This window comes from Stenella coeruleoalba, assembly GCF_951394435.1.
Source record: "Stenella coeruleoalba genome assembly, chromosome: 8".
Classification (NCBI taxonomy): Eukaryota; Metazoa; Chordata; class Mammalia; order Artiodactyla; family Delphinidae; genus Stenella; species Stenella coeruleoalba.
In genome coordinates this window covers 86,384,066-86,411,302 of record NC_137154.1, presented here as the reverse complement: position 1 = coordinate 86,411,302, position 27,237 = coordinate 86,384,066, and the positions used below count along the sequence as shown (strand labels likewise).

At 36.7% G+C, this 27,237-nt stretch overlaps 1 protein-coding gene across 3 annotated transcripts in view; it reads left to right on the top strand.

The window, feature by feature from the left end:
• Positions 1-569: 569 nt before the first annotated feature.
• RDX (radixin) overlaps positions 570-27,237 on the top strand; it is a 103,351-nt gene continuing 76,683 nt past the window's right edge. The window contains exons 1-2 of one of the 3 annotated variants that reach the window (XM_079930016.1): positions 570-1,501; positions 15,358-15,428. In XM_079930016.1, coding sequence (XP_079786142.1) covers positions 15,417-15,428 — 12 coding nt within the window. In that variant the 5' untranslated portion in view covers positions 570-1,501; positions 15,358-15,416. The remainder of the gene's footprint in view (positions 1,502-15,357; positions 15,429-27,237) is intronic. The other 2 variants (XM_079930018.1, XM_079930017.1) reach the window with 2 other exon arrangements.

The following is a 27,237-nucleotide window of genomic DNA, read 5'->3' as shown; positions in this document are numbered from 1 at the left end:
GGTCAGGGAGTAATCTTATAGTTAAAAAAAAAGTACACACCTGGTTCCCATTCTTGAGGAATCTAAAGGCCTTTGAGTTAACTCTTGGCGCTTTTAATTGTTCAGAGAGGTCTCAAAGGGCAATGGTGGAAACTCACTAAAGAGTAAATTTAGTGAAAGTAATCAGGGGAGAGAGTTCCTGGAAAAGCTATTGTCTCAGGGAAGGCAAATGCTAAGGCAGGAAGTATATGAATTATTTGTTCTATAGAAGTTAAATACACTCGTGAGGTTTTATTTGAATCTAAAGTTTATTAATAAAAAGTATATAAAGCACTGCAAACAGAGCAAGCTCGGCGAATCTGATTTTGTGCACTTCCTGTTTCTATACTCAGAGCAAGTTTTGCTCTTTGAATCCCAGCAGAAAATAACAGGGGCTTGGAAGTAGATGACAGAACCAGAAGTCTATCTAGTCCCGACCACTAAAGTCAGTGGGCTAGAGTCACACCATGATCAAATGCCTAACTTTCACAAAGTCTAGGATAATTTAGGTTTGGCTGCTCTTTGGGGTCCCACTTCCAACATTTTCCTTTTAACCGACTTCTTCCAACTGCAGAAGAATGCCAGAGATAATAAAAATTTATCAAATATCCTTGCCTGGATAAAAATGTGCACTCTTGATTGGGGCCATATCCATTGAGGTTTCGGTGGCGGTTTAAAAATTGCCCCTGAAAAAGCAAGTTTTTCTAGTTGGGTAAATTCTGCAAAAATAATGTAAAGTTCTTTATTGCATGCATAAATTCCTCTAAGGCAGGTCTTTTTCTCTCTCCAGGTCCAGGATTTTCAAGCTGAACAGCCAAGTAACACGCTCGACTCGGTTGTGGATTCCCTCGGGGAAGAACTCCTCCTTGGGGGCGATAGAAACGCCCTCGGTGAGTTTTCTGGCACCAGCGGGAGTTTCAAGTTTCCGCCCATCGAGGGGAGGCGGCGGGCCCACTCCCAGCTCCGGGTTGGGCGGCTCTTCTTCCCTGAGCATCGGGCTTAGCTCAAGCCCAGTCCTCCCCGGAAGGAGTCCCCCACCCCCGCGCTCTCCCTCTTTCCCTCGGGGCTCTGGAGCCGCAGCCCCGCCCTCGCGCGTCCCCGCCCGGGACGGGGACCCCAGGCGACGCTCCGCGCGGCTGGCGGCCGCGAGCCCGCGGGGCTAGGAGGGGCGGGGGCGGGGCGTGGGAGGTCTGGCGGCTGCGGCGGCGGCGGCGGCGACTGCGGCGTTGCTGCTCGGGACGCAGCGCGAGGCCGGCCGGCCGGCAGGGGGAGGCGGGGGGCGTGGGGCAGCCCCGCCTTTCCCCCGAGGAGCCGCCAGGCAGCCATATTGCGGAGCTGTCTGCGGTGGCGGCGGCGCCTCTCGTCTCTCGCGGCCCATCGCTCCCTCCACCGCCTCTACCTTCTTGCCGCAGCCGCGACACCCGGCGCCGCCGCGCAGCGCCCCGGCCACACGCAGGGCGGGAAGGAGCCGCCCACTCTCGGGGTAAGCCGCCGGCGCCCTACCTTCCCCCACTCCCGTTCCCGGGCTTCGCCGGAGACGCTGAGGTGGCGGCGAGAAGTTTCGGGGCCCAGTGCTGTCCGGCGGCCGCGCCGCGAGGGCCGCGGTGTCGCTGCCCTAACAGCCCGGCTGGCCAGGCCGCATCCGGGGCCGCGGGAGCCGCGAGGCTCTGCCCGAGTCGTGGCTGCGGCCTGAACACGCCGGTGCGCGCTTCTCCTCCCTTCGGGCGTGGGTCCGCCTTCAGCGTCCGCCCCGGACCCCCTCCGCCTCGAGCTCGGTCGGGTTCCCGCCGATCTGGTGCGGCCCCGGGCTCGGCCTGGCTCGTCCCTTCTAGGCAGTTTGAGAATACAGATTTAAGCCTAGGAAAAATTACGTTTTGCCATGTAGGGAAGGAATTTTTTACAACTTCTTCTCCCCGGCCTCCAGTTTGAAAGTAAGGGTGTTGAATTACTAGAGAACGTGTGTTCCGCCCTGGTGGCAAAGGGATGTTGCATTACGGGGTTTGGGGCGCGAACCGCCCTCAGCCACCCGCACCCGCGCGGCGAGGGCCGCAGTTCTGGCCCCGGCTCTACCTGCTGCTTCTACTGCTGAAGGCGGCCTCCGAGCCCCATAACTTTCTTCGGCCTTTGAGGCAGCCCAGTTTAGTATCTTAGACCCCAGTAGACTAGTTGAAGACATTACAGTCCCCCCTTCCTTTAAAGGGTTGTAAACTTAATTCCTGGGCTAACTTTGAAAGCGGGGGTGAGGGGCACTGCATTATTGCAGTTTAAATAGAGCACTTCACTTTTTATACAGATGTGGCATGGTTCTTTAACCATTCACAACATGTATTTAGCGTTCTTTACCATTAAGGAGTGGTTATTAATGAGGCTGGAAATAGGTTAAAAGTCAACTTCATCAAAGATACATTTTAAAATACAGTTGAGATTTGTGTAGAAGACATTTTAATGAGTTCTGTGGCACTAAGACGGGCATGATGTAAATGTAAAAACCCAAGATAATAAGAATTTATTTGATAAACGAGCACTTGGACTTAGACATTGCAGTCTATTGTTTATGGAGCATACATTTTTTAGAACACTAAATACTCTTTTATATTTCGGACGGAGCTCTGAATGAACAATTGCCCCGTTCATTTTGCTGGATAAATAATGGCTTAATCCATTTGCCATAACAGCATTATTATCGATGGATTTAAGAAGAGAGACTAATATTCAGGATTGCATGTAAAAAAAAAAAATTTCAGTATTACATTACTTTAACCAGTGGGCTTTATCTTCCAGAGACTAATTACCTCAAATGTGGTAAAATGTATTGAATAAAACATTTTGAAGTTAATGGTATCCTGTAAAGTTGATTGCACTGACTTTGTTTATTTTGCTAAACCACTTTTTTTAATATATGATGGGATTTAATAAACAGTACATTATTAGTGAGGAATGAATAGACATGCATTGGAATTCTTTACAGTTTTATTTAAATGAGACAAAATTTGTGGCATTTAGGAATGTTAAATTCTTGCCCTAGTGGATTATACATTGTTTTGTTCACTCCTGTATTCCCAAGCATGGCAGAGCATGTAGGAGAGGCTCAGAAGTTAAATGTAATTAATTTCAGCGTGGGGAAAGTATGTTTAGTCTGTCCTTTGTTTTGGACATTTGTATTAACTGGAAATTAAACTGATACCCTTTTTTCTGTGGCGGTGAGAAATGACAGATTCTGCTGTTCTTTCTCTCTTTTGTTAAAACTCAGTCTCAGGGAGAGAACAAGGCTTATTTCTTCTTTTTTTGCTTCACTATTCCCAAGAGCAGAATTGGATTTTATTATTCATTTTTATCTTTGGCAGGCAGTTGAAATGAAAGTCTTTATGTACTTTTATCTTAATTTCAGTTCTCAATCTTCTAATGTAATCTGTGTACAGTCTAATACAATGGAGCCTAAAATCTTGAATGATGATGGGAGTCTTGTTTTTTCTTCCATTTTTAACTTGATTCAGTTCAACTTGTACAATTTAAAAATGGCAAATTTTAACCAATATTTCTCAAAGACCAAAGCCTAAAAAAATGTGTTCTATTAAGATTGTGAAGGTAGCCATGTTGGTGAACATACTTGATAGGGTAGAGTTAATATCATATCGTGCTATTGCTGTGAATCTGGGAAGTTGAGGAAGTCACCCTTTCTTGGATGGCTTGGACCTCCTGCAGACCAGGAGCTAGTGGGCACTTCTCACGACCCTGATATTATCCTTGGGGTACTGGATTTAGTGGAACTGGATTGGGTTGCTATAGACTCCAGCTTTACAAGGTTATTTTAAACCTCATGGTGTTAAAAGGCCTTCAGGGAACTTCCCTAACTTATGCAGCAAGTATATCCTCACCTGTTGCGTGATAGAAATGGTCAGTCTGACCCCAGAGAGTTCCAGAATTTCTAGCCTCTTTCAGAAGAATCCTGCCTTTACTGTTCATATTAGTTCCTGGTATATTTTTCAATATTAATTTATAATGAACATATTTTAAACCATTTTTAAAGACTATAAAACTAATAAATTTTATGACAAAGTTAAAAAAACCCAGAAAGATGTTAAGGAAAAAGTAAAAGTTCTCCCCAGCTTCCCAGAACCCTCCCCCCACCACCTCTCCCAGTCCGGGTCTCTGTTTTTCAGAGGTAATTGCTATTAGCTATTCCTTGTAGTATATAGAAAATGCCAATATTTATGCAAGGGTAAACATATACTTTATATATATCCCTTATTTGCAATTTTAAAGTCTTTAAAAATAAGATTATTTTGTAACAAACATTGAAAGGGTGTTTATTACTGTGTTGAGCATTAAGTAATTAGTATTTCTTGGATTTTCATTATTTGAATGAAATAAAAATGGAATTTCTGGTAATCTCAAGTGTTCATGTACATGTGCAAATTTTCTTGATTAATGATTGAAGATGAATTCACTTTTTTTTTTTTCTTCTAGGGTATGGTATATAACTGACACTGAAAAGTGGTGTCCTTTAAAAAAGGGTTTATGATTTTGGGTAGTGAAATGTCCCTATTATATATGTAGCTTTTTACCTGGGAACTGTTTGGAAAGGAAATATGGTCCATATGATTCAGTTCTTTGTTTCTTTGTTCCATTTAATGGTGAATCCTAGCTTTAACTTCCTGGAAGAGAGGGGTTCTTTCAGGTTAGTAGTTGTATAGGTTTTTTTTTTTTCTTTGAATAACCAGTATGTATAGAAACTCTTGCAAATTCACAAAGTTATTTTTTTCCTATTTCAGTATCAGTTACCTTTTAGAAGAATTCTAAAGTACATTTTATAGAGGCTAGTTATATATGTAAATACGCTATGCATATGAATAGGATGCTCTAGTAACACTGGTTCCTTTTCTGCTTTTCTACATAATTTACATACATTTGAAATAAGAAACTTTTGGGTTCTAGTAAAGTTGATTTATTTGAAAATGATATTCTCTTTACTGTTAACCATTTGGAGAAGAGTTCAGCAAACTGGTTTGAAGGCCACATTCAGCCTACTACCTTTTTTGTAAACAAAGTTTTATGTGAACACATGATGGCTCATTGGTTTACATATTATCTATGATTGCTGTTGTGCTACAACAACAGAGTAGTTGAAACAGAGGCTGTATGGGCCACAAAACCTAAAACGTTTACTTAACCTGGCCCTTTACAGAAAATATTTGCTGACCCCTGCTTTAAGGTATTATTCATACATTCAGACATTTATAATCATATGCCAGATATTCTTTGCATTTGTTCAGTAAGATAATGAGAACGTCACACTCTAATGGGAATATACTTGTGCCATTTTGTATACCATAAACTGTTTTTGCTTAAGTGCTCTTTGTGTGTATAAACTGGAGTTCATATTCAGTGTAACAGTGTTGTAAGCATAGTCTTCTGTGATGTGAATTCTGGGTGTTTCTTGTTTTGTACTTCAAAAAAAACCCAAAACTTCTTGTTGTTTCTGTAAATTAACTAATAACCTTTTGATAAATTAAATTGTAACTGAAAATCCTGTTAGTACTCAGAATGATGTGGGTACGAGTATAATAGAGGGACCATTAATAAAAGGGAGAATGGGGACATAGGAAATCTCAGCCATGGTTAATTGAATCTAATCACCCTTTGACTTTTATTGAGTGTGTGGGATGGACTAAACTTTGTTAGACATCATGAGCGCTCTTGATATTTAAGCTGTCTCTAGAATCTAGACTTAAGGAGACTATAAAAACCTAGTTTGGTTATTAAGCAAAGTTGGTATATACAGTTGACACGCCACATCTGTGGGTTCTGCCAACCTTGGATTGAAAATATTTGGAAAAAAAATTCCAGAAAGTTCTGAAAAGTAAAACTTGAATTTGCCACATGCTGGCAAGTATTTACATAGCATTTACATTGTATTTACGATTGTTTACATAGCATTTATATTGTATTAGGTATTGTAAGTAATCTAGAGATAATTTAAAGTATATGAGAGGATGTGTGTAGGTTATATGCAAATATATTTTATATTTATATATATGTATGTATGTATATAAATGTACATATATTTTGTGTAAGGGATTTGAGCATCCCTAGATTTTGGTATCTGCAGAGGGGTCCTGGAACCAATCCCCTGTGGATACCAAGGGATGACTGTATACCTAAAGTGCTTACTATTTACATCTAATCATCAAGCAGCATGATAATTATAGATATTATTAAATGTGTCAAGTTAGGTGGCCTTTAAATTTAATTTGATTGTCAAATTATTATTTTTAATTTTTTAATTTTTATTTTTTACGGTACGCGGGCCTCTCACTGCTGTGGACTCTCCCGTTGCGGAGCACAGGCTCCGGACGCGCAGGCTCAGCGGCCATGGCCCACGGGCCCAGCCGCTCCGCGGCATGTGAGATCCTCCAGGACAGACGGGGCCGCGAACCCGTGTCCGCTGCATTGGCAGGCGGACTCTCAACCACCGCGCCACCAGGGGAGCCCTGCTTGTCAAATTAAATGAGATTATTGAAAGAGACTTAGGTAGAGGCGATAAAGGCCTGTATTTGGGAGACCTCATTGAGAGTTTTTTTTTTTTTTTTTCCCTACCACGTTCACGGTTGCTGTCTCTTATAGCCTATTGCTTCCTAGTTTGCTCACTTTACAATGTAAAAGATGAGAGGAAAGTATTACCCTTGATAGTAATCAAGTGAGTATTATATATGAACTTAATTTACCAAAAAAATCAACAAACATCTGAGGCCTTACTGTGAGCCAGACACCATTCCAATTTCTCAAAAGGGGGATTGAATATCTCGAAAGTTAGAAACTTAATGATAGAACTGCCATATAGCCTTATTGACTGCATGAGCAAATACTGTCTAATTTTAAAGATATCTAATTTTAAAGATATTTAAGAAATATCTTTAAATATCTAATTTTAAAGATATTTAAGAAACATCTAATTTTAAAGATATTTAAGAAATATCGTTAAATATCTAATTTTAAAGATATTTAAGAAACATTAACTTTATTCTGTTTTGAAAATAAGCTACTGTAGTATCTAGTGTTTCAAAACATATATAGAATTGTGAGAATTCCTCAGGTCAGTTTGAGACTTTTCTTCTTTCCTTCTACCTAGGTGACTTACATGAACCTATCTTTGTTTTTCCATTTTTAATCATTTCTTATATGAATTTTTGATGTTTCCTTAACTGTAAGATGAAGAAATTGGACTGGATTTAGTTTTCTTACCTTTTAGCATTTAAACTTAATTTTTGCAAATGGTAATGTATTGTTTTTATACCCTCCTAGGAAGCAATACAGGTATGGTGTTTCTTTTAAATTTACAAAATTCATTTAGAAAAGAATTTAAATTCAGTGTAAAACTTTGCTTTGTGCCTTATATTTGTTTTAAGTGCTGGAAATTTGCTTTGCATTTCCAGTAACGTGTGTATTGCTTTTAAATGTTGAATATGGGCTTCCCTGGTGGCGCAGTGGTTGAGAGTCCCCCTGCGGATGCAGGGGACACAGGTTCGTGCCCGGTCCGGGAAGATCCCACATGCTGCGGAGAGGCTGGACCCGTGAGCCATGGCCGCTGAGCCTGTGCGTCCAGAGCCTGTGCTCCGCAACGGGAGAGGCCACAACAGTGAGAGGCCCGTGTACTGCAAAAAAAAAAAAAAAAAAAGTTGAATATTTTATTTCCTTGAACAAAAGTCAGTTCTTACAAAAGCAAGCACTTAATACCTTATTTAGAACTGCATGTCACCCTTACAGGATATTAATTTACAGAGGTGACTATACCAGTATTAATGTGCACTTACAACAAGTCTTTAGAGGTAGTCTTTTTGACCTGAAAACAACAGAGGATAGAGCTTTAACTTCTTGAAAAGCTCTGGTAATTGGAATGAGCTTGTCTAAAATGATGTCAGAGGAAGGCAGAGTAGGATAGCCAAAAGAGCACAGGACTTGAATTTAGAAGGACCTCTGACTTTGTTGACTAGCCTTATTTGGGCAAGTGACTTATCTGAATCTTAATTTCCTTAATTAGAAGAACAAGGGATTGTGATACTTATCTTGGGCAGAGGGAGGAATGGCAGTTATTAGGAAGATTAGATAATGTAGGTAGAGTGGCTGAAGAGTGAGCATTCTACAAATAATTCCATTTACTACCCTTATCCTTGCTTTTGGCCTTATTTCTTTTTTGCAAAATGGAACTAAAAATTCTTGTCCTCTGCTTCACTTGTGGAGTCACATGGCATTATATAGGTAAAAGTACATTATTATTGCTATTAAATTCAGTACTTAACAGAGCTAAAAAATTTAATAAGCATAGTTCTTTGTATATTCGAGGTTTTAAAACTGGGTCTGTGAACTTGCATAGTGAAAAAATTGCATCTTTATTTACACGTTTTCTTCCATTACGAATGTGGGCAGCAGTAGCAGATACTGTTTCTAATAGAAATTGCAGGTATTTTCATGATGAATAACTGTTATTGCAGATCTCAAATTGACATTTAATACTCATTATTACTTAAAGTTTAATTATTAGATACACTGGTAGATATTGTGATTTAAAGGTTAACAAAGAAGCATATATATTACTGTATTATAAATTTGTGCTTTTTATATTTTTGATATTATAATTCAGTATGATTGATTTTTTTTTTAATGTAATATTGTGTATTTTATTTTGTGCATTTAAAAATACTTTTCTAGGAGGGGGTTCATAGGCTTTACCAGAGGGGCCCATGTTGGGGAAAATAATGATTAAGAACTTTTTTTTGTAGATGCCATTATTTTGTTAATTTGACCGCCAGAATTACCTTATTAGTTCAGTTTATACTTCTCTTTGTTACCCTGCTTCCCAAACCCACAGGAAGTTGGCAGAGGACTGCAGAGAGACCACAGTTATGTTCAGAGGTGGTGTTTCAAAAGACAGAAAAATAAGTACAGTTAGGCTTGGGGAAAAGAAATTCTTAAGAGTACAATTAGGCAGCCTGGTATAAATTATTGAAGCATCACTGTAGGCCCAGTATGGACAGACTTAACACCTGTTTTACCACCTGACAGGTGGGGAGAGTCTGTTGTTGTGTCACTGACTAATAGAGCTCAAGGTGTTAAGCGTGAGGCTGTTTTTTCCATTGTACTGCAGAAAAGAGGCTGTTTTAAGGGTCACCCTCAGAGTTAAAGGACAAAGAGAATGTTTTATGTGAATATTTCTTCTGAGAAATGTGGCACTGTGTTTAAGTACGTATTCATACGTTTTCTGGAAATGGGATATATATATGCTGGTGGCATCTCTTAATACTGCTTGCCGTGACTGTGCTTCATTGGTTCTGTGGGAGTCAGTGTGGAAAAGAGGTAGGGTAAGACCACTTTAAGAAAATTAGGAAGAGTGGGGAGGAAGGAGTAAATTTTGTTTCAATAATTATTTATTATGAGGGTAGAGGGGAGAAGAGTTGATATTTATTATACATCTTTGATATACAGCGATTTAGGTGATTATATGGTGTCATTTCTTTAGAGAAGAAAAGAAGGCACCGAAACACAGTTTTCAAGATGAACCAGTTAGAGGTACAAACTCAGGACATATATCTAGGTACCTTGGCTTTTCATGTGACATTTTATTAAATTGTCCATTCTACTACTAACAGATGCCATTTTTAAGGAAAAAAATATGCTAATACAATCAAAGGAGGACTAGAAATGTACTATTGAGGTTAAATAATATTATCGTGATATAAATATTTTTTAATGATCACTAAATTGGCTAAAAACTTAGGTTTTAACTACATTTATACACAGCTTCATCCTAAAAAATTTAAGGTAGAATTCTTATGTATGTCATGAGATCTTATGCATAAACTGATATATAGACAATTTAGTGAAATATATTTTTAAAATTCTTACCTGATTTTTAAAATTAGTAACTTAACAAAAATAAGACCCTGATTAGTATTAAGTGCTCAGTTCTGTATATCCAAATATCCTTTGTAAGGGTACCTGTTTTTTTACTTTTCACTTATCCTTATGTAAATGTTGACACAGTTTGTCCCCCTTGTTATCACATAATTTCAGCATTAATTGTGATTTTGATTTTAATCATTGGCTGTTATAATATCTTTGTACTGCTGAGAACATCTTGGTACAGATTACTTTGTTTTATATTTATTTATTTGTGGTATATTTAGGAGAGAACACTGGTCTGAAAATACACATTTTTAGAAGCTTCTTTTAGAAGTCAACCGTATCCTTATTTGCAAAGGCTTTTTGTTAGGCCCCTCACTTCCCCACAGTTCATATAGATCATTTAGTCTTGTTGGAGATTTTAAAAGCTTAATGTGTATAAACTTGGTTTTGTATATGTTGGCCTGGGATATATTTGTACTTTTCACCAGAGCACTCATATTAAACCTAAAACTTTAATGTGGATTATTTTGCTTGAAAGGTCCTTTTCTATAGAGTATAAGTAACTCTAATATAGAAACTAGGATAAATTATTAACTCTAATATAGAACTCTAATATTAACTCTAATATAGAAAACTAGGATAAATTATTTCTTAAAGGAAAAGGAAAAAAGTAACTCTAATATAGAAAACTAACTCTAATATAGAAAGTAACTCTAATATAGAAAACTCTATATAGAAAGTAACTCTAATATAGAAAACTCTATATAAGTAACTCTAATATAGTAACTCTAATATAGAAAGTAACTCTAATATAGAAAGTAACTCTAATATAGAACTCTAATATAGAAAACTCTAATATAGAAAGTAACTCTAATATAGAAAGTAACTCTAATATAGAAACTCTATATTAGTAACTCTAATATAGAAAGTAACTCTAATATAGAAGTAACTCTAATATAGAAAACTAGGATAAATTATTTCTTAAAGGAAAAGGAAAAAACTCTACCTTTATTTAGTTCCAGTATTTGAGTAATACAAAACTTAAGAAATTCTGCAAAACCTGACATACATGATGCTTATTTACCTGCCTAGCTGGTCCTATGTTTGATGAGTACTCTTTCTGTAATTTGAGTGCTGTAACTTAGTTTATAGTCTGGCATCCAGTTAGTGTTCACTTTTTCCCTTTGTTCTTCCTTACCAGTGAGAGATGGCACAGGAAGGGCAGAGCAGCCAAATGGTTTAGCAAACAAGAATGATCAGTACATGAGCAAGCTCTCTTGAGTATCTGCTAACTTCTCTAGGGTGTGGCCATGGGGCCTGATATGGTAATGGAATGCTAAATCAAGAAGGTAATGTAAAAATTGATCTAGGACAATTAAAATTCCTGGTACTGTACGCTTGTAGGAGCAAACCTGAAATACCTCTATAGGGAGACATAGACAGCTCAGGGCTTGCAGGAATCCCACACTGGGGAGTGAGTGGGTTAGAGACATGAGATTTCTGTCCAAAATTACCAACTCCATAAAGAAATAAGTCATAATGAACTGGAAATAGAAAATTTTATAGTGACATAAACATTATAGGGGTAAAAGGAGGATTCAATACAAATTATAAAATAGGAGTAAAAGTAGGATTCAGTACAAATTATAAAATAGTATAGCATTAAAGTTTTTTTTGAAAGACCAAAAGTGAATTTCTAGAAATTAAAATATATAATCACTGAAAATTTAAACTAGTGCACAGGTAAACCATTAAGAACACCTGCAGAGAATTAGTGAGTGGAGGAATGTTGAAGAGAGGTAAATAGAGGGAAAATGTGAAAGAGTAGGCATGGATTGGAGAATAAGATATCCAGTATGTATCTAATAAGAATTGCTGAATGGGAGAGACAATGGCTAATAATTTTCCAGAATTTAAGAAAAGCATGAGTCTTCAGAATAAGGACGCTTACCAAATCTTGAACAAGATAAATAAAAGCAAATCTGAAGAACACACACACACATACACACACACAAAATCTTAAAGGAAAGCAGAGAGAAAAGGCATATTACCTCAGAGAAATTAGTTAAATTGCCAGCAGACTTCTCCTCATCAGTAACAGATGCCAGAAGAAAACTAATACCTTCCAAATGCTGAAGGAGTAACAGTTACTTTAGAATTCTATATGCAATTAAATTACTACTTAATGAAAAAAGGAAATATTCATTAGATATAATAATTCTAAACCTTTTCTCAATAACATAGCCTAAAAGCATATAAATTAAAAACTGGCAATTTATAAGAAGAAATTAACATCCACAATCTGAGTTGGGAAAATTCAATACATTTTTTCTCAATTTGATTAACTAGACTAAACTTTGAGAGTAGAGAGGCTATAAACAAAACATTAAATACTTACTCTGGCTTGATCTAACTTATCAGACGCAAAACATACATTATTTTCATTTATAGCTGGGAAAATCAAAAAGAAATGAGGGCTTCCCTGGTGGCTCAGTGGTTGAGAGTCCACCTGCCGATGCAGGGGACACGTGTTCGTGCCATGGTCCGGGAAGATCCCACATGCCGCGGAGCAGCTGGGCCCGTGAGCCATGGCCGCTGAGTCTGCACGTCCGGAGCCTGTGCTCCGCAAAGGGAGAGGCCACAACAGTGAGAGGCCCGTGTACCGCAAAAAAAAAAAAAAAATGAAACTGACCAAGCACAAAACATAAAGGAAATCTTAATGAATTCTTTGACTAGAGTATATAGTAAACTTAGAAATAAATAATAAAAAGACAGCACTCTGCCCCCAGGCCTCTGACCATTCTATTTGAAAATTTAAAACTTATTAGCAGTGAGTAGAAATCATAATTGGAAACTGAAACACCTAGAGCTAAACAGTAATGAAAATATATATAAAAACCTATGTGGGAAGCCACTAAAGTGATACTTAGAAAAATAGTGGAGTTTTTTTTTTTTTTTGGAGTTTTAAATATAAGGAATTTTTTCCCAAAATTATTCCCTCCAAAAGGAGATTTATATTTGTTTCATAGGAACTGTCTCATTGCAAGATGTTCTCTTTCTCTTGAGCATGGAAGTACTATTTAAGAAAGGCACATTGACCTGAAATGCCTTTACTACATGTCAGTTTGGAAAGCTCATGGAGCTCATCTGATAAGTGATTTAAGTGAAAAAAAGAGGCTAAGAAGTCTAGAGGAGATCTGGTTTTAAGTCACTTAAAAATAACACATCTAGTTATACTGTGGATATTAAAATATATTCCAACAATACAAATAGGAAAAAATAACGTCCTACTAATGTTTTCTATAAATGGGTAATTGTGGCTTGGGATAAAAATGTTAATTTTAGTGATAGATTCAAAAAGTACTTTATGTAATCTGGAAAATTTACTGTGATTCAGAAGTTTGATATAGATGCTCATGTCTGGTGTGTGAGGAATTTAGATTATTTTACATAATCAGATGATAATTACTTGAAAATAGTCTCACTGGCAAAATAGGGAGATCATTTCATGTTTGGAATTACCTTATGGTGGGACATTTTTAGTTTGTGACCTTAATGCATGTTATTAGAAAAAAAGATTGGAAATTACTTAGGTAAACTTTCAATTTCAGGGATTAGAATATGAGCCTCAGAGTAAAAGCCAATTAATGAGAAGAAAAATGATGAGAAAAAGGACAGAAATTAACAAAACAAAAATAAAAGAAACAAGAAGATCAACAAAACTGAAAGCTGGTTTTTAGACCAATAAATGAAGCAAACTTCTGGCAAGATTAATCAAGCAAAAGCTAAGGCAAAAATTAACAGTATTAGGAATGGAAAGGGGATCATAACTGTAGATGTAGTAGAGATATAAAAAAAATCATGAGAGAATACTATGAATAACTTTATAGAAATATGTCACCAAAACTTGCGGAAAAAGCAGATTTGACTGTGGGGTGTAGGGATTTAAGTCATGTTTTAGCCATGTTGTATTTGAGGTATCATTTAGATATTGAGCAAGCCAAGTTAGCCAAGCAAGTCTGGAGATACAGATTTGGGAGTTACTAGTTTATAAATGATGTAAAAGGTTGGTTTTTGAGGCTGTTTTAAGACCTGAGATGAATTTGATAGTAGGGGTGAAAAGAGGATTTAGAAGTGGAAGATAGGACTGAAGTACAGTTAGGTTCATGAAGGTAGGTGATTGTAGGTAGGGAATATTTATCTATCATTTCCTAGCTAAGAGTTAGGAAATGAGGAATTTAATACTTCTAACTGAATTTCATAGCCCATTGTATTAGATGAGAAATTTCTCTTGATGCAGTTCCCTGTATGGGGAGAGGTTCATTGACATGTGATTGGCTAAAATTTAGAGAAACGACCTTACTTTGATCCTTTGTTTTTATTTCAATTTGGAGAATTTTCAGTTTTATTAATAATAGTATCTTAAAAAGCAATTGATAGTATATTTTTAAAATACAAAAGTAATTCTATATTAATTTAGTTGATAGTGTAATGAATAAAATTTCTTGGCAAAGATATTACTTATATAAGCTGATTTTCAGGTAATTAATATATTTCTTACTATAGGTTTTCAAATTGGAATGATAATCATTTTTTTCTGGACAACTAAATGGTTAAAAATGTTACATCTTTTGGTAGGTTTGTAGGGGGAAAATCCAATTTTGTTAGATGTCTGTGAGAACATTTACCCTGAAATAGTCCATTGTTTTTCCTGGATTAAGATTTACTTCTTTTGCCTGAGCGTGAGAATATATAATTTAACATTGGTCTTCAGGACAATTCTGTATTTCCGTGAAGACCATTAGCTTGCTGATGAGTAGCATGCAGATTACTAGTGTGCAGACTATGGCTGTTTTATCTACCTTAGGTGAAAAAGTTACTCTTAATGTTATTTGTCTCTACTTGGACTTTTAAATTTTCAAGGAGGAAAAATAATTTTCTTTAAAAAGTTATCTTTTTGTAGTTTACATTAATCAGTATTTACTTTTTTGTCTTTGGCAGTACAGAAGAAAGGTTGAGAAGTGTTCCTGAATTCATTTCTTTAGAATCTGAATCTATCTGTTCTCTTCTTTGCCGTCCCTCTTCTCTACCAGTCTGGGTATAGGGGCAAACTTGACTCAGAAAGAGAAAGCATTTGGCCCTTAGTAATCTTTCCTTTGCTATGTGTTGTCTGTAATTAAATTAAAACTTTTAGTTGATGATTGAGATGCTTTATACTATGTTATTTGAGATGTGTGCTGTTTTAAATCACAGATATAAGTATTTTAAAAGAATGTGAATAATAGAAGACATTGAAAATTAGAATAAAATGAGCTCCATGTTAATTGTAACATTTTAAAATGTTAGTTTAAAGTTTTCTTTATACAAATTATATTGTTAAGCAAAAATATTACTATATAAAAAGATAATAGATCAATTATGCTTTCTTTTCTTTAACAGAAGAACAGAATTCATAAAAGTGAAGAATTTTTAAAGAGGGTGACAAAAAGAGAAGGAAAATGCCGAAACCAGTAAGTGTATTTTATTACTTCTGACACTGCTTACTTAATAAAATATCAGTGGCATTAAGGTCCTTTCGAAACAAGGCAAAGTATTATGGTAGAGTTTTGGGGGGAAAAAAAGCACTGATATTACTGTTGTTTGCTTTAGATTAATGTGGCTAGAGTATGGTGTTATGTGGGCCAGTGATGAAGAGGTTTAGGTGACACTGTAATTAAGATTACTACAGGTTGTGGGGTCAAACTTAGTTCTTATCCTTGCCCTGCCACTTAACCTGACTGACCTTTGTTAGATTAGTTCAATCTCTCCAATTCTTAATTTCTTCACATATAAAATGGAGATACAATTAGTTACTTACTGGAGAGTCTGGTGAGGATTAGAAGATCCTGGTACATATACATTCAGTGCTTAGTAAAAAGTAACTTAGTGTTAAACAGGAGAAAATAATGAGAGGTCAGAAGGATCCATGCAGTATTAATTTTCTCATAATTCTAGCTTTGATGCTAGTGATACCAGTGCTGATATTATATATAGTCCTAGATTTTTGATTTAATGGTATATATGTGATCATTTTATTAAGTTTTATAATTATATAATTTGTGACTAAGGTTTATTCTTTTATCTTATGATAAATGTACTTTTCTTCATCTAACAAAATCGGGGATTTTTTTTCAAGAATTTTTCGGCCAGTTATCTTTTTAAGAAAATCATTGGTTGTGGTTATTTGAATTTTCTGGCATGAATGTCACTTTCGAATTACTTTTAAACATTTAGCAGGTAAAAAAGTGCATTGTTGGAGGGAGAGAAGAATAAAAGGAAGTGAAAGGCATAATCAATACAAAGCAAGAATTAAATTTTTGCTTGCAGATGACATAATTTGCAGATGACATAATTATGTAAATAACCTGGAATTTACAAAACAACTATTAGAACTAATAACAGAATTTAGCAAGACTGTTGGACATAAGGTTATATTTTTAAAAAATCAGTTTTCTGTTTTATATACTAGCAGCAAAATTCAAAAAATGAAATAATTCCATTTGTAATAGCATCGAAAACATAAAGTATTTAGGAATAACTTTACAGAGGCTGTACAAGATCTCTATGCCGAAAACTTATAAGTACTTAAAAAGACCAAAATATATACAAAAATAAACGTTGGTCATAGATATGTCTAGAAAATATTACTACAATGTCTGTTGTCCCCAAATATATTGATAGATTGAATGTAATTCTAATCAGTTGAATCCCTTTGGTTAAAATTGACTAGCTGATTATAAAATGTTTATGGAAGAGCCAAAACTTATGTGGAATAGCTAAAGCAATAGCTAGTGGGAAGCAGCCGCATAGCACAGGGATATCAGCTCGGTGCTTTGTGACCACCTAGAGGCGAGGGATAGGGAGGGTGGGAGGGAGACGCAAGAGGGAGGGGATATGGGGATATATTTATACATATACCTGATTCACTTTGTTGTACAGCAGAAACTAAGAAAGCATTGTAAAGCAATTATACTCCAATAAAGATGTTAAAAAAAAAAAGAAAAGGGTGGGGCTTCCCTGATGGCACAGTGGTTAGAAGTCCGCCTGCCAGTGCGGGGACACAGGTTTGAGCCCTAGTCCGGGAAGATCCCCCATGCCGCGGAGGAACCAAGCTGATGCGTGACAACTACTGAGCCTGAGCTCTAGAGCCTGTGAGCCACAACTACTGAAGCCCGCGTGCCTAGAGCCCGTGCTCCACAACAAGAGAGACCACCACAGTGAGAGGCCCTCACACTGCAAGGAAGAGTAGCCCCCACTCACTGCAGCCAGAGAAAAGACCTCACGCAGCAACAAAGACCCAGCACAGCCAAAAATAAATAAATAAATTTATTTAAAAAATAAATAAAAAAAAAAACAAGGGTGGAGCACTTATACTCCTGGATTTCAACACTTATTTTCAGGCAACAAAAATAAGACAGTGTGGCATTAAAATATTAGATAATAGGATCAGTGGAACAAATACACATCTCCACACACAAGGTTGTCACACAATTCAATGGGGAAATTAAATTCTTTTCAAGAAATGATGTTGGAACAAAGAGTTATCCATACAGAAAAATACGAATCTTGACTCTTATATCACAGTTTACACAAACAACTAACTCTGAATGGATCACAGGCCTAAATTAACAGGCCCAAACTATAAAACTTCTACAAGAAAATAGAAAACATTTTTGCAGTCATGGTGTAGGCAAAGATTTCTTTGATGGTACACAGAAAGTTTGAAGCATTAAAAAAAAAATTGAACATCAAAATTAAAAAGTTTGCTATTTGGAGAAAGGAGCCCACGTTTCCGTAGAGCAGGAACTCCTGGCTCGGGGTCTCGTCCCTCTGCCGTCACGGAACTGCCCCGGAGCCTGAGGGGAGGCGGCCTCCCTGAGGCTGCCAGCTCTGGAGGGGCCCAGGTGGCCGAAGCCATGACAGTCGTGGGGACCGCGGGCAGGCCATGTGTATGAAAGTCTCTTGGTGCTGCAGCCAGGAGTCAGTGCTGTGCCTCTGAGGTGGGAGAGCCAACGTTAGGACACTGGTCCACAGGAGACCTCCCAGCTCCACGTAATTTCACACAGCGAAAATCTCTCAGAGATCTCCATCTCAACACCAACACCCAGCTTCACTCAATGACCAGCAAGCTACAGTTCTGGACACCCTATGCCAAACAATTAGCAAGACAGGAACACAAACCCACCCATTAGCAGAGAGGCTGCCTAAAATCATAATAAGTCCACAGACACCCCAAAACACACCACCAGACGTGGAGCTGCCCACCAGAAAGACAAGATCCAGCCTCATCCACGAGAACACAGGCACTAGTCCCCTCCACCAGGAAGGCTACACAACCCACTGAACTAACTTTAGCCACTGGGGACAGACACCAAAAACAACGGGAACTACGAACCTACAGCCTGCAAAAAGGAGACCCCAAACACAGTAAGATAAGCAAAATGAGAAGACAGAAAAACACAGCAGATGAAGGAGCAAGATAAAAACCCACCACCTAACAAATGAAGAGGAAATAGGCAATCTACCTGAAAACGAATTCAGAATAATTATAGTAAAGATGATCCAAAATCTTGGAAATAGAATAGAGAAAATGCAAGAAACATTTAACAAGGACCTAGAAGAAGTAACGATGAAACAAGCAACGATGAACAACACAATAAATAAAATTAAAAATACTCTAGAAGGGATCAATAGCAGAATAACTGAGGCAGAAGAGCGGATAACTGACCTGGAAGATAAAATAGTGGAAATAACGACTGCAGAGCAGAATAAAGAAAAAAGAATGAAAAGAACTGAGGACAGTCTCAGAGACCTCTGGGACAACATTAAACGTACCAACATTCGAATTATAAGGGTCCCAGAAGAAGAAGAGAAAAAGAAAGGGACTGAGAAAATATTTGAAGAGATTATAGTTGAAAACTTCGCTAATATGGGAAAGGAAATAGTTAAGTCCAGGAAGCACAGAGAGTCCCATACAGGATAACTCGAAGGAGAAACACGGTAAGACACATATTAATCAAACTGTCAAAAATTAAATACAAAGAAAACGTATTAAAAGCAGCAAGGGAAAACCAACAAATAACACACAAGGGAATCTCCATAAGGTTAACAGCTGATCTTTCAGCAGAAACTCTGCAAGCCAGAAGGGAGTGGCAAGACATATTTAAAGTGATGAAGGAGAAAAATCTACGACCAAGATTACTCTACCCAGCAAGGATCTCATTCAGATTTGATGGAGAAATTAAAACCTTTACAGAGAAGCAAAAACTGAGAGAGTTCAGCACCACCAAACCAGCATTACAACAAATGCTAAAGGATCTTCTCTAGGCAAGAAACACAAGAGAAGGAAAACACCTACAGTAACAAACCCAAAACAATTAAGAAAATGGGAATAGGAACATACATATCGATAATTACCTTAAATGTAAATGGATTAAAGGCTCCCACCAAAAGACACAGACTGGCTGAATGGATACAAAAATAAGACGCATATGTATGTTGTCTACAAGAGACCCACTTCAGACCAGAGACACATACAGATTGAAATTAAGGGGATGGAAAAAGATATTCCATGCAAATGGAAACCAAAAGAAAGCTGGAGTAGCAATTCTCATATCAGACAAAATAGACTTTAAAATAAAGACTATTAGAAGAGACAAAGAAGGACACTACATAATGATCAAGGGGTCGACCCAAGAAGAAGATATAAAAATTGTAAATATTTATGCACCCAACATAGGAGCACCTCAATACATAAGACAAATACTAACAGCCATAAAAGGGGAAATCGACAGTAACACATTCATAGTAGGGGACTTTAACACCCCACTTTCACCAATGGACAGATCATCCAAAATGAAAGTAAATAAGGAAACACAAACTTTAATGATACATTACACAAGATGGACTTAATTGATATTTATAGGATATTCCATCAAAAAAACAACAGAATACACATTTTTCTCAAGTGCTCATAGAACATTCTCCAGGATAGATCATATCTTGGGTCACAAATCAAGCCTTGTTAAATTTAAGAAAATTGAAATCGTATCAAGTATCTTTTCTGACCACAATGCTTTGAGACTAGATATCAATTACAGGAAAAGATCTGTAAAAAATACAAACACATGGAGGCTAAACAACACACTACTTAATAATGAAGTGATCACTGAAGAAATCAAAGAGGAAATCAAAAAATACCTAGAAACAAATGACAATGGAGACACGACGACCCAAAACCTATGGGATGCAGCAAAAGCAGTTCTAAGAGGGAAGTTTATAACAATACAATCCTACCTTAAGAAACAGGAAACATCTCAAATAAACAACCTAACCTTGCACCTAAAGCCGTTAGAGAAAGAAGAACCAAGGAACCCCAAAGGTAGCAGAAGGAAGGAAATCATAAAGATTACATCAGAAATAAATGAAGGAAACGATAGCAAAGATCAGTAAAACTAAAAGCTGGTTCTTTGAGAAGATAAACAAATTGATAAACCATTAGCCAGAGTCATCAAGAAAAGAAGGGAGAAGACTCAAATCAATAGAATTAGAAATGAAAAAGGAGAAGTAACAACTGACACTGCAGAAATACAAAAGATTGTGAGAGATTACTACAGCCAACTCTATGCCAATAAAATGGACAACCTGGAAGAAATGGACAAATTCTTAGAAATGCACAACCTGCCAAGACTGAATCAGGAAGAAATAGAAAATATGAACAGACCAGTCACAAGCAGTGAAATTGAAACTGTGACTAAAAATCTTCCAAGAAACAGAAGCCCAGGACCAGATGGCTTCACAGGCGAATTCTATCAAACATTTAGAGAAGAGTTAACACCTATCCTTCTCAAACTCTTCCAAAATATAGCAGAGGGAGGAACACTCCCAAACTCATTCTACGAGGCCACCATCAATCACCCTGATACCAAAACCAGGCAAGGATGTCACAAAGAAAGAAAACTACAGGCCAATATCACTGATGAACATAGATGCAAAAATCCTTAACAAAATACTAGCAAATAGAATCCAACAGCACATTTAGAGGATCATACATCATGATCAAGTGGTGTTTATTTAAGGAATGCGAGGATTCTTCAATATACGCAAATCAATCAATGTGATACACCATATTAACAAATTGAAGGAGAAAGACCATATGGTCATCTCAGTAGATGCAGAGAAAGCTTTCGACAAAATTCAGCACCAATTTATGATAAAAACTCTCCAGAAATTAGGCATAGAGGGAACTTCCCTCAACATAATAAAGGCCATATATGACAAACCGACAGCCAACATCATCCTCAATGGTGAAAAACTGAAAGCATTTCCACTAAGATGAGGAATAAGACAAGGTTGCCCACTCTTATTCAACATAGTTTTGGAAGTTTTAGCCACAGCAATTAGAGAAGAAAAGGAAATAAAAGGAATCCAAATTGGAAAAGAAGAAGTAAAGCTGTCACTGTTTGCAGATGACATGATACTATACATAGAGAATCCTAAAGATGCTACCAGAAAACTACTAGAGCTAATCAGTGAATTTGGTAAAGTAGCAGGATACAAAATTAATGCACAGAAATCTCTGGCATTCCTATACACTAATGATGAAAAACCTGAAAGTGAAATCAAGAAAACACTCCCATTTACCATTGCAACAAAAAGCATAAAATACCTAGGAATAAACCTACCTAAGTAGACAAAAGACCTGTATGCAGAAAATTATGACACTGATGAAAGGAATTAAAGATGATACAAATAGATGGAGAGATATACCATGTTCTTGGATTGGAAGAAGCAACATTGTGAAAATGACTCTACTACTGAAAGCAATCTACAAATTCAATGCAGTCCCTATCAAACTACCACTGGCGTTTTTCGCAGAACTAGAACAGAAAATTTCACAGTTCGTATGGAAACCCAAAGACCCCGAATAGCCAAAGCAATCTTGAGAACGAAAAACGGAGCTGGAGAAATCAGGCTCCCTGACTTCAGACTATAGTACAAAGCTATAGTAATCAAGACAGTATGGTACTGGCACAGAAACAGAAATATAGATCAGTGGAACAGGATAGAAAGCCCAGAGATAAACCCACGCACATATGGTCACCTTGTCTTTGATAAAGCAGGCAGGAATGTACAGTGTACAAAGGACAGCCTCTTCAATAAGTGGTGCTGGGAAAACTGGATAGCTACATGTAAAAGAATGAGATTAGAACACTCCCTAACACCATACAGAAAAATCAGCTCAAAATGGGTTAAAGACCTAAATGTAAGGCCAGAAACTATCAAACTCTTAGAGGAAAACATAGGCAGAACACTCTATGACATAGATCACAGCAAGATCCTTTTTGACCCACCTCCTCCTAGAGAAATGGAAATAAAAACAAAAATAAACAAATGGGACCTAATGAAACTTCAAAGCTTTTGCACAGCAAAGGAAACCATAAACAAGACAAAAAGACAACCCTCAGAATGGGAGAAAATATTTGCAAATGAAGCAACTGACAAAAGATTAATCTCTGAAATTTACAAGCAGCTCATTCAGCTCAATAACAAAAAAACAAACAACCCAATCCAAAAATGGACAGAAGACCTAAGTAGACATTTCTTCAAAGAAGATATACAGACTGCCAACAAACACATGAAAGAATGCTCAACATCATTAATCATTAGAGAAATGCAAATCAAAACTACAATGAGATATCATCTCCCACCGGTCAGAATGGCCATCATCAAAAAATCTACAAACAATAAATGCTGGAGAGGGTGTGGAGAAAAGGGAACACTCTTGCACTGCTGGTGGGAATATGAATTGGTACAGCCACTATGGGGAACAGTATGGAGGTTCCTTAAAAAACTACAAATAGAACTACCATATGACCCAGCAATCCCACTACTGGGCATATACCCTGAGAAAACCATAATTCAGAAAGAGTCATGTACCAAAATGTTCATTGCAGCTCTATTTACAATAGCCAGGAGATGGAAACAACCTAAGTGTCCATCATCGGATGAATGGATAAAGTAGATGTGTCACATATATACAATGGAATATTACTCAGCCATAAAAAGAAATGAAATTGAGTTTTTTGTAGTGAGGTGGATGGACCTAGAGTCTGTCATACAGAGTGAAGTAAGTCAGAAAGAGAAAGACAAATACTGTATGCCAACACATATATATATATATGGAATCTAAGAAAAAGAAAATGTCATGAAGAACCTAGGGGTAAGACAGGAATAAAGACAGACCTACTAGAGAATGGACTTGAGGATATGGGGAGGGCGATGGATAAGCTATGACAAAGTGAGAGAGTGGCATGGACATTCATACACTACGAAACGTAAAATGGATAGCTAGTGGGAAGCAGCCGCATAGCACAGGGAGATCAGCTCGGTGCTTTGTTACCACCTAGAGGGGTGGGATAGGGAGGGTGGGAGGGAGGGAGACGCAAGAGGGAAGAGATATGGGAACATATGTATATGTATAACTGATTCACTTTGTTATAAAGCAGAAACTAACACACCATTGTAAAGCAATTATACTCCAATAAAGATGTTAAAAAAATTATACCTCATTTAAGCCATTGAACCTAAACAAAATAAAAAAATAAAATGGGTTAATCAAAAAAAATTTGCCATTTGAAAGACAACAATAAGAAAGTAAAAAGGCAAGGCAGATTGGGGGAAAATAATTGCAGTATGGCATTCTTTTAGAACTCAATAAGACAACCCAATTTTTAAAAAGTGGACAAAAACTTTGAACATCTACTTCACAAAAGAAAATATATTAATAGCGAATAAGTAGTTGAAAATATCCTCAATATCTTTGGTTATCAGGGAAACATAAATTAAAAATACAGTGAGATTCCACTTTATATTTACCAGAGGAGCTATAATTAGACTGATAATACCTTGGCTGTAAGGATGTGGATCAACTAGAACTCTTATTTCTGATAGGAATGTGAAAGTTAAAAGTAGTTTGGAAAACTGTCTGAATAATTGAGTGGAGAACACTTATTTTTCCTAAGAGTAAGGATTAAAAATTATATATAAGGCTTCCCTGGTGGCGCAGTGGTTAGGAATCCGCCTGCCAACGCAGGGGACACAGGTTCGAGCCCTGGTCCAGGAAGGTCCCACGTGCCGCGGAGTAGCTAAGCCCTTAGCCACAACTGCTGAGCCTTTGCTCTAGAGCCCGTAACTACTGAAGCATGCTCACTATTTATGACTAGGCTGAAAAGTGGCCTTATATCTGTCTCTTCTGTTCATGTTCTGTTGGTGAGACCTTAGTCACATAGCCATACGTAATTGAAAGAGACATTGAGAAATGTTCTTGTAGCTCAGTAGCCATGTCAAACGGTAATTCTGTTAGATTTTGGTGGTCAAACAGCAAGTAGTCTCTGCTACAATCGTCGTTAGTTTTAAGGAGAAAAATCATATAATAAATTCAGAGCAGTTGCTAAAATTGAACAACTATTCATGATTTAAAAGTAAAAACCAATACTTCTTAAGCTAAGTATCGAAGAAAACCTATAACAAAAGTAATTCTTAATTTGCTTAACAGTGGAAGCTTTTCTTTTAAGATCGGGGACAAGACAAAATGTACACACTATCACTGCTGCTGTTCAACATTGAACAGAAAGCCTGTGCAGAAAAATTAAAAACTCTAGTACTGGAAAGGAAGAAACACTTTGAAGATGTTAAGGTATTTATTTATATCGGGTTGGCAAATTATGGCCCATAGGCCAAAGCCAGCCCACCACTTGTTTTTGTACAACCTTCAAGCTAAGAATGAGTCTTACATTTTCAATGGTTGAAAAAAAAATCAAAAGAATAGTAATATTTCATGACTTGAAAATTATATGAAATTCAAATTTCAATGTCTATAAAGTTTTGTTGGAACACAGTATGCTCATTGTTAATTATCTATAACTGCTTTTCTGCTATAGCAGGAGAATTGAGTAGATGCAGCAGACAGTATGGTCTGCAAAGCCTGAAATATTCACTATTTGTACTTTTACAGAAAAAGTTTTCTGACACCTGGTTTATATAAATACAAGAATTTACATTTTAACAGTTGGCAAGGGAGCTGATAAAAGGATCAATATAAAAATCAATTGCATTTCTACAGAAGTAAAACCAGAAAAAATTTTGGAAAGATACTTCATCATAATTATGACCCTGTGTTTGAAACGCTTTAAGCTAGATGAGTTTCAGTAGTTGGAATTCTTTGGATTTTAGAAAGGTGAATATACAATGTATTATGTGCATAAGTAGTGTTATGAAATTTCCATCAAGGTCTGTTGCATCACATCAGTATTTCTGTAGATTGGTGTGTGAATATCCATTTGAAGTGGGATAAATTAATTCACCAGGTGGACTTATTTCAATTGTTTTTGCTAGAAATTAGCTAATAAACTAGAGTTTTCAATGCATTTAGGATATCTTGGGATTATGAACCTATAATTATAATAGCTATAAAACCATAGGAGAAAGATATCTTAAATGATTAATATGATTTTTCTGGAGGAAATTATAAACATTTTTTAAAAAAATCTTAAAGAAGACCTAAATCAATGCATAGAAAGAACCATACACTTGGATAGTAAGAGTCAATATTGAAAAGATGTCATTTTTTACCCCAAGAGGCTGATGAATTTAGTGTAGTTCCAATTTAAATCATAATGTGGTGTTTTGAAAAATTTATAATTATATGTGGAGTCAAGAGCAAGAACAAAGAGACAAGAATAGCCAAAACAGTTCTGAAAATAATAAGGGATGACTTGCCATACCAGATATCAAGACTTATTTAAAGATACAGTAATTCAGACAATATGGTATTGGCAGAATAGTTCAATTGAACAGTACAACAGAATAGCACAAAATAAGACCCATACCTATGGACATTAGATTTGTGACAGTGCAGTCTTTGGAGAGTGAATGAAGTAATCAATATACATCATGTTTGGATGTTTAAAATCACTGTATTATTATCCCTCTGGGGATTAGGAAATGAAATTGGATTTCTACCTTAAATCATAAGCAAAAATCATTGAAGACAAACTATGAAAAACAAAACTTTGATAGGAAATATAAGAATATCTTTATGACTCCAGACTAGGGAAGGATTTCTTTGCTTTTTTTAAAAAAAATTTTATTTTATATTGGGGTATAGTTGATTTACAGTGTTGTGTTAAAAATTTTCTTAAATATGGCAAAAAATTGATATCTGCATGTAAAACATTGATAAATTCAACATTAAAATTTTAAAAATGTTTATCATAGAGAGGAACTCTTCATAAAATAGAAGGGCAAGCTACAAACTAGTAGATTTCTTTGTAATGCAAGTAACTGACAAAGGATTAATATCTAGAATATATAAAGATCTCCCACATATGAGTAAGAAAAAGACAACCCAATAGAAAATAAGCAATACATGTGAACAGACATTGTGAAAGATGGGGAGACAGAGTGGTCAATAAGCATATTATATTACTTTTCTATTGCTCTATAACAAATTATCACAAATTTGGTAGCTTGAAACAACACACATCTATTATCTCACAGTTTTATACGCTAGAAATATGGGATGGTATGAATGGGTTCTCTGCTCAGGGTCTCACTACCCTGAAGTCAAGGTGTAGCTCAACTGCATTCTCATCTGAAGTTTGGGGTTCTCTTTCAAGCTCATTCCTATCATTGGCACAATCCATTGCCTTGCAGAATGATCTATCCTTCTTTACTGGTGAATGAAGTCCCCATTTTCTTGCTAGCTGTTGGCCAGGGGTCTCTCTTAGTCCTAGAGTGTGGTGTGTGTGACAAGTCCTTTGCTCATGCCCCCTCCAATTCAGCAGTGGAGAACCTCTTTAATGTCAAAGTCCTCTCACACTTTAAATCTCTCTGACTTCTGCACCCAGTCAGAGAAAACTCTTTGCTTTTAAAGGAATCATGTGATTATCTCAGGCCCACCCACAATGATTTTCCTATCTTAAGGTCAACTGATTAGTAACCTTAAGTACATCTGCAAAATCCCTTTTGTCTTGTAATGTTAACATAATCATGGGAGTAAGGTAGGGGTGGGGGCGAGGAGATCATGGGGGCTGTCTTAAAATTCTGCATATCACACATAAGAAAAAGTTCCCAACTTCATTAGGGATCAAGAACCTGCATATTAACACCATATTGAGATACCATTTTGTACCCACTAGATTGTTAAACATTAAAAAATCAGATTATATCCACTATTAGTGAAAATATAGAGCAGCAGGAATTATTATTTATGGGAGT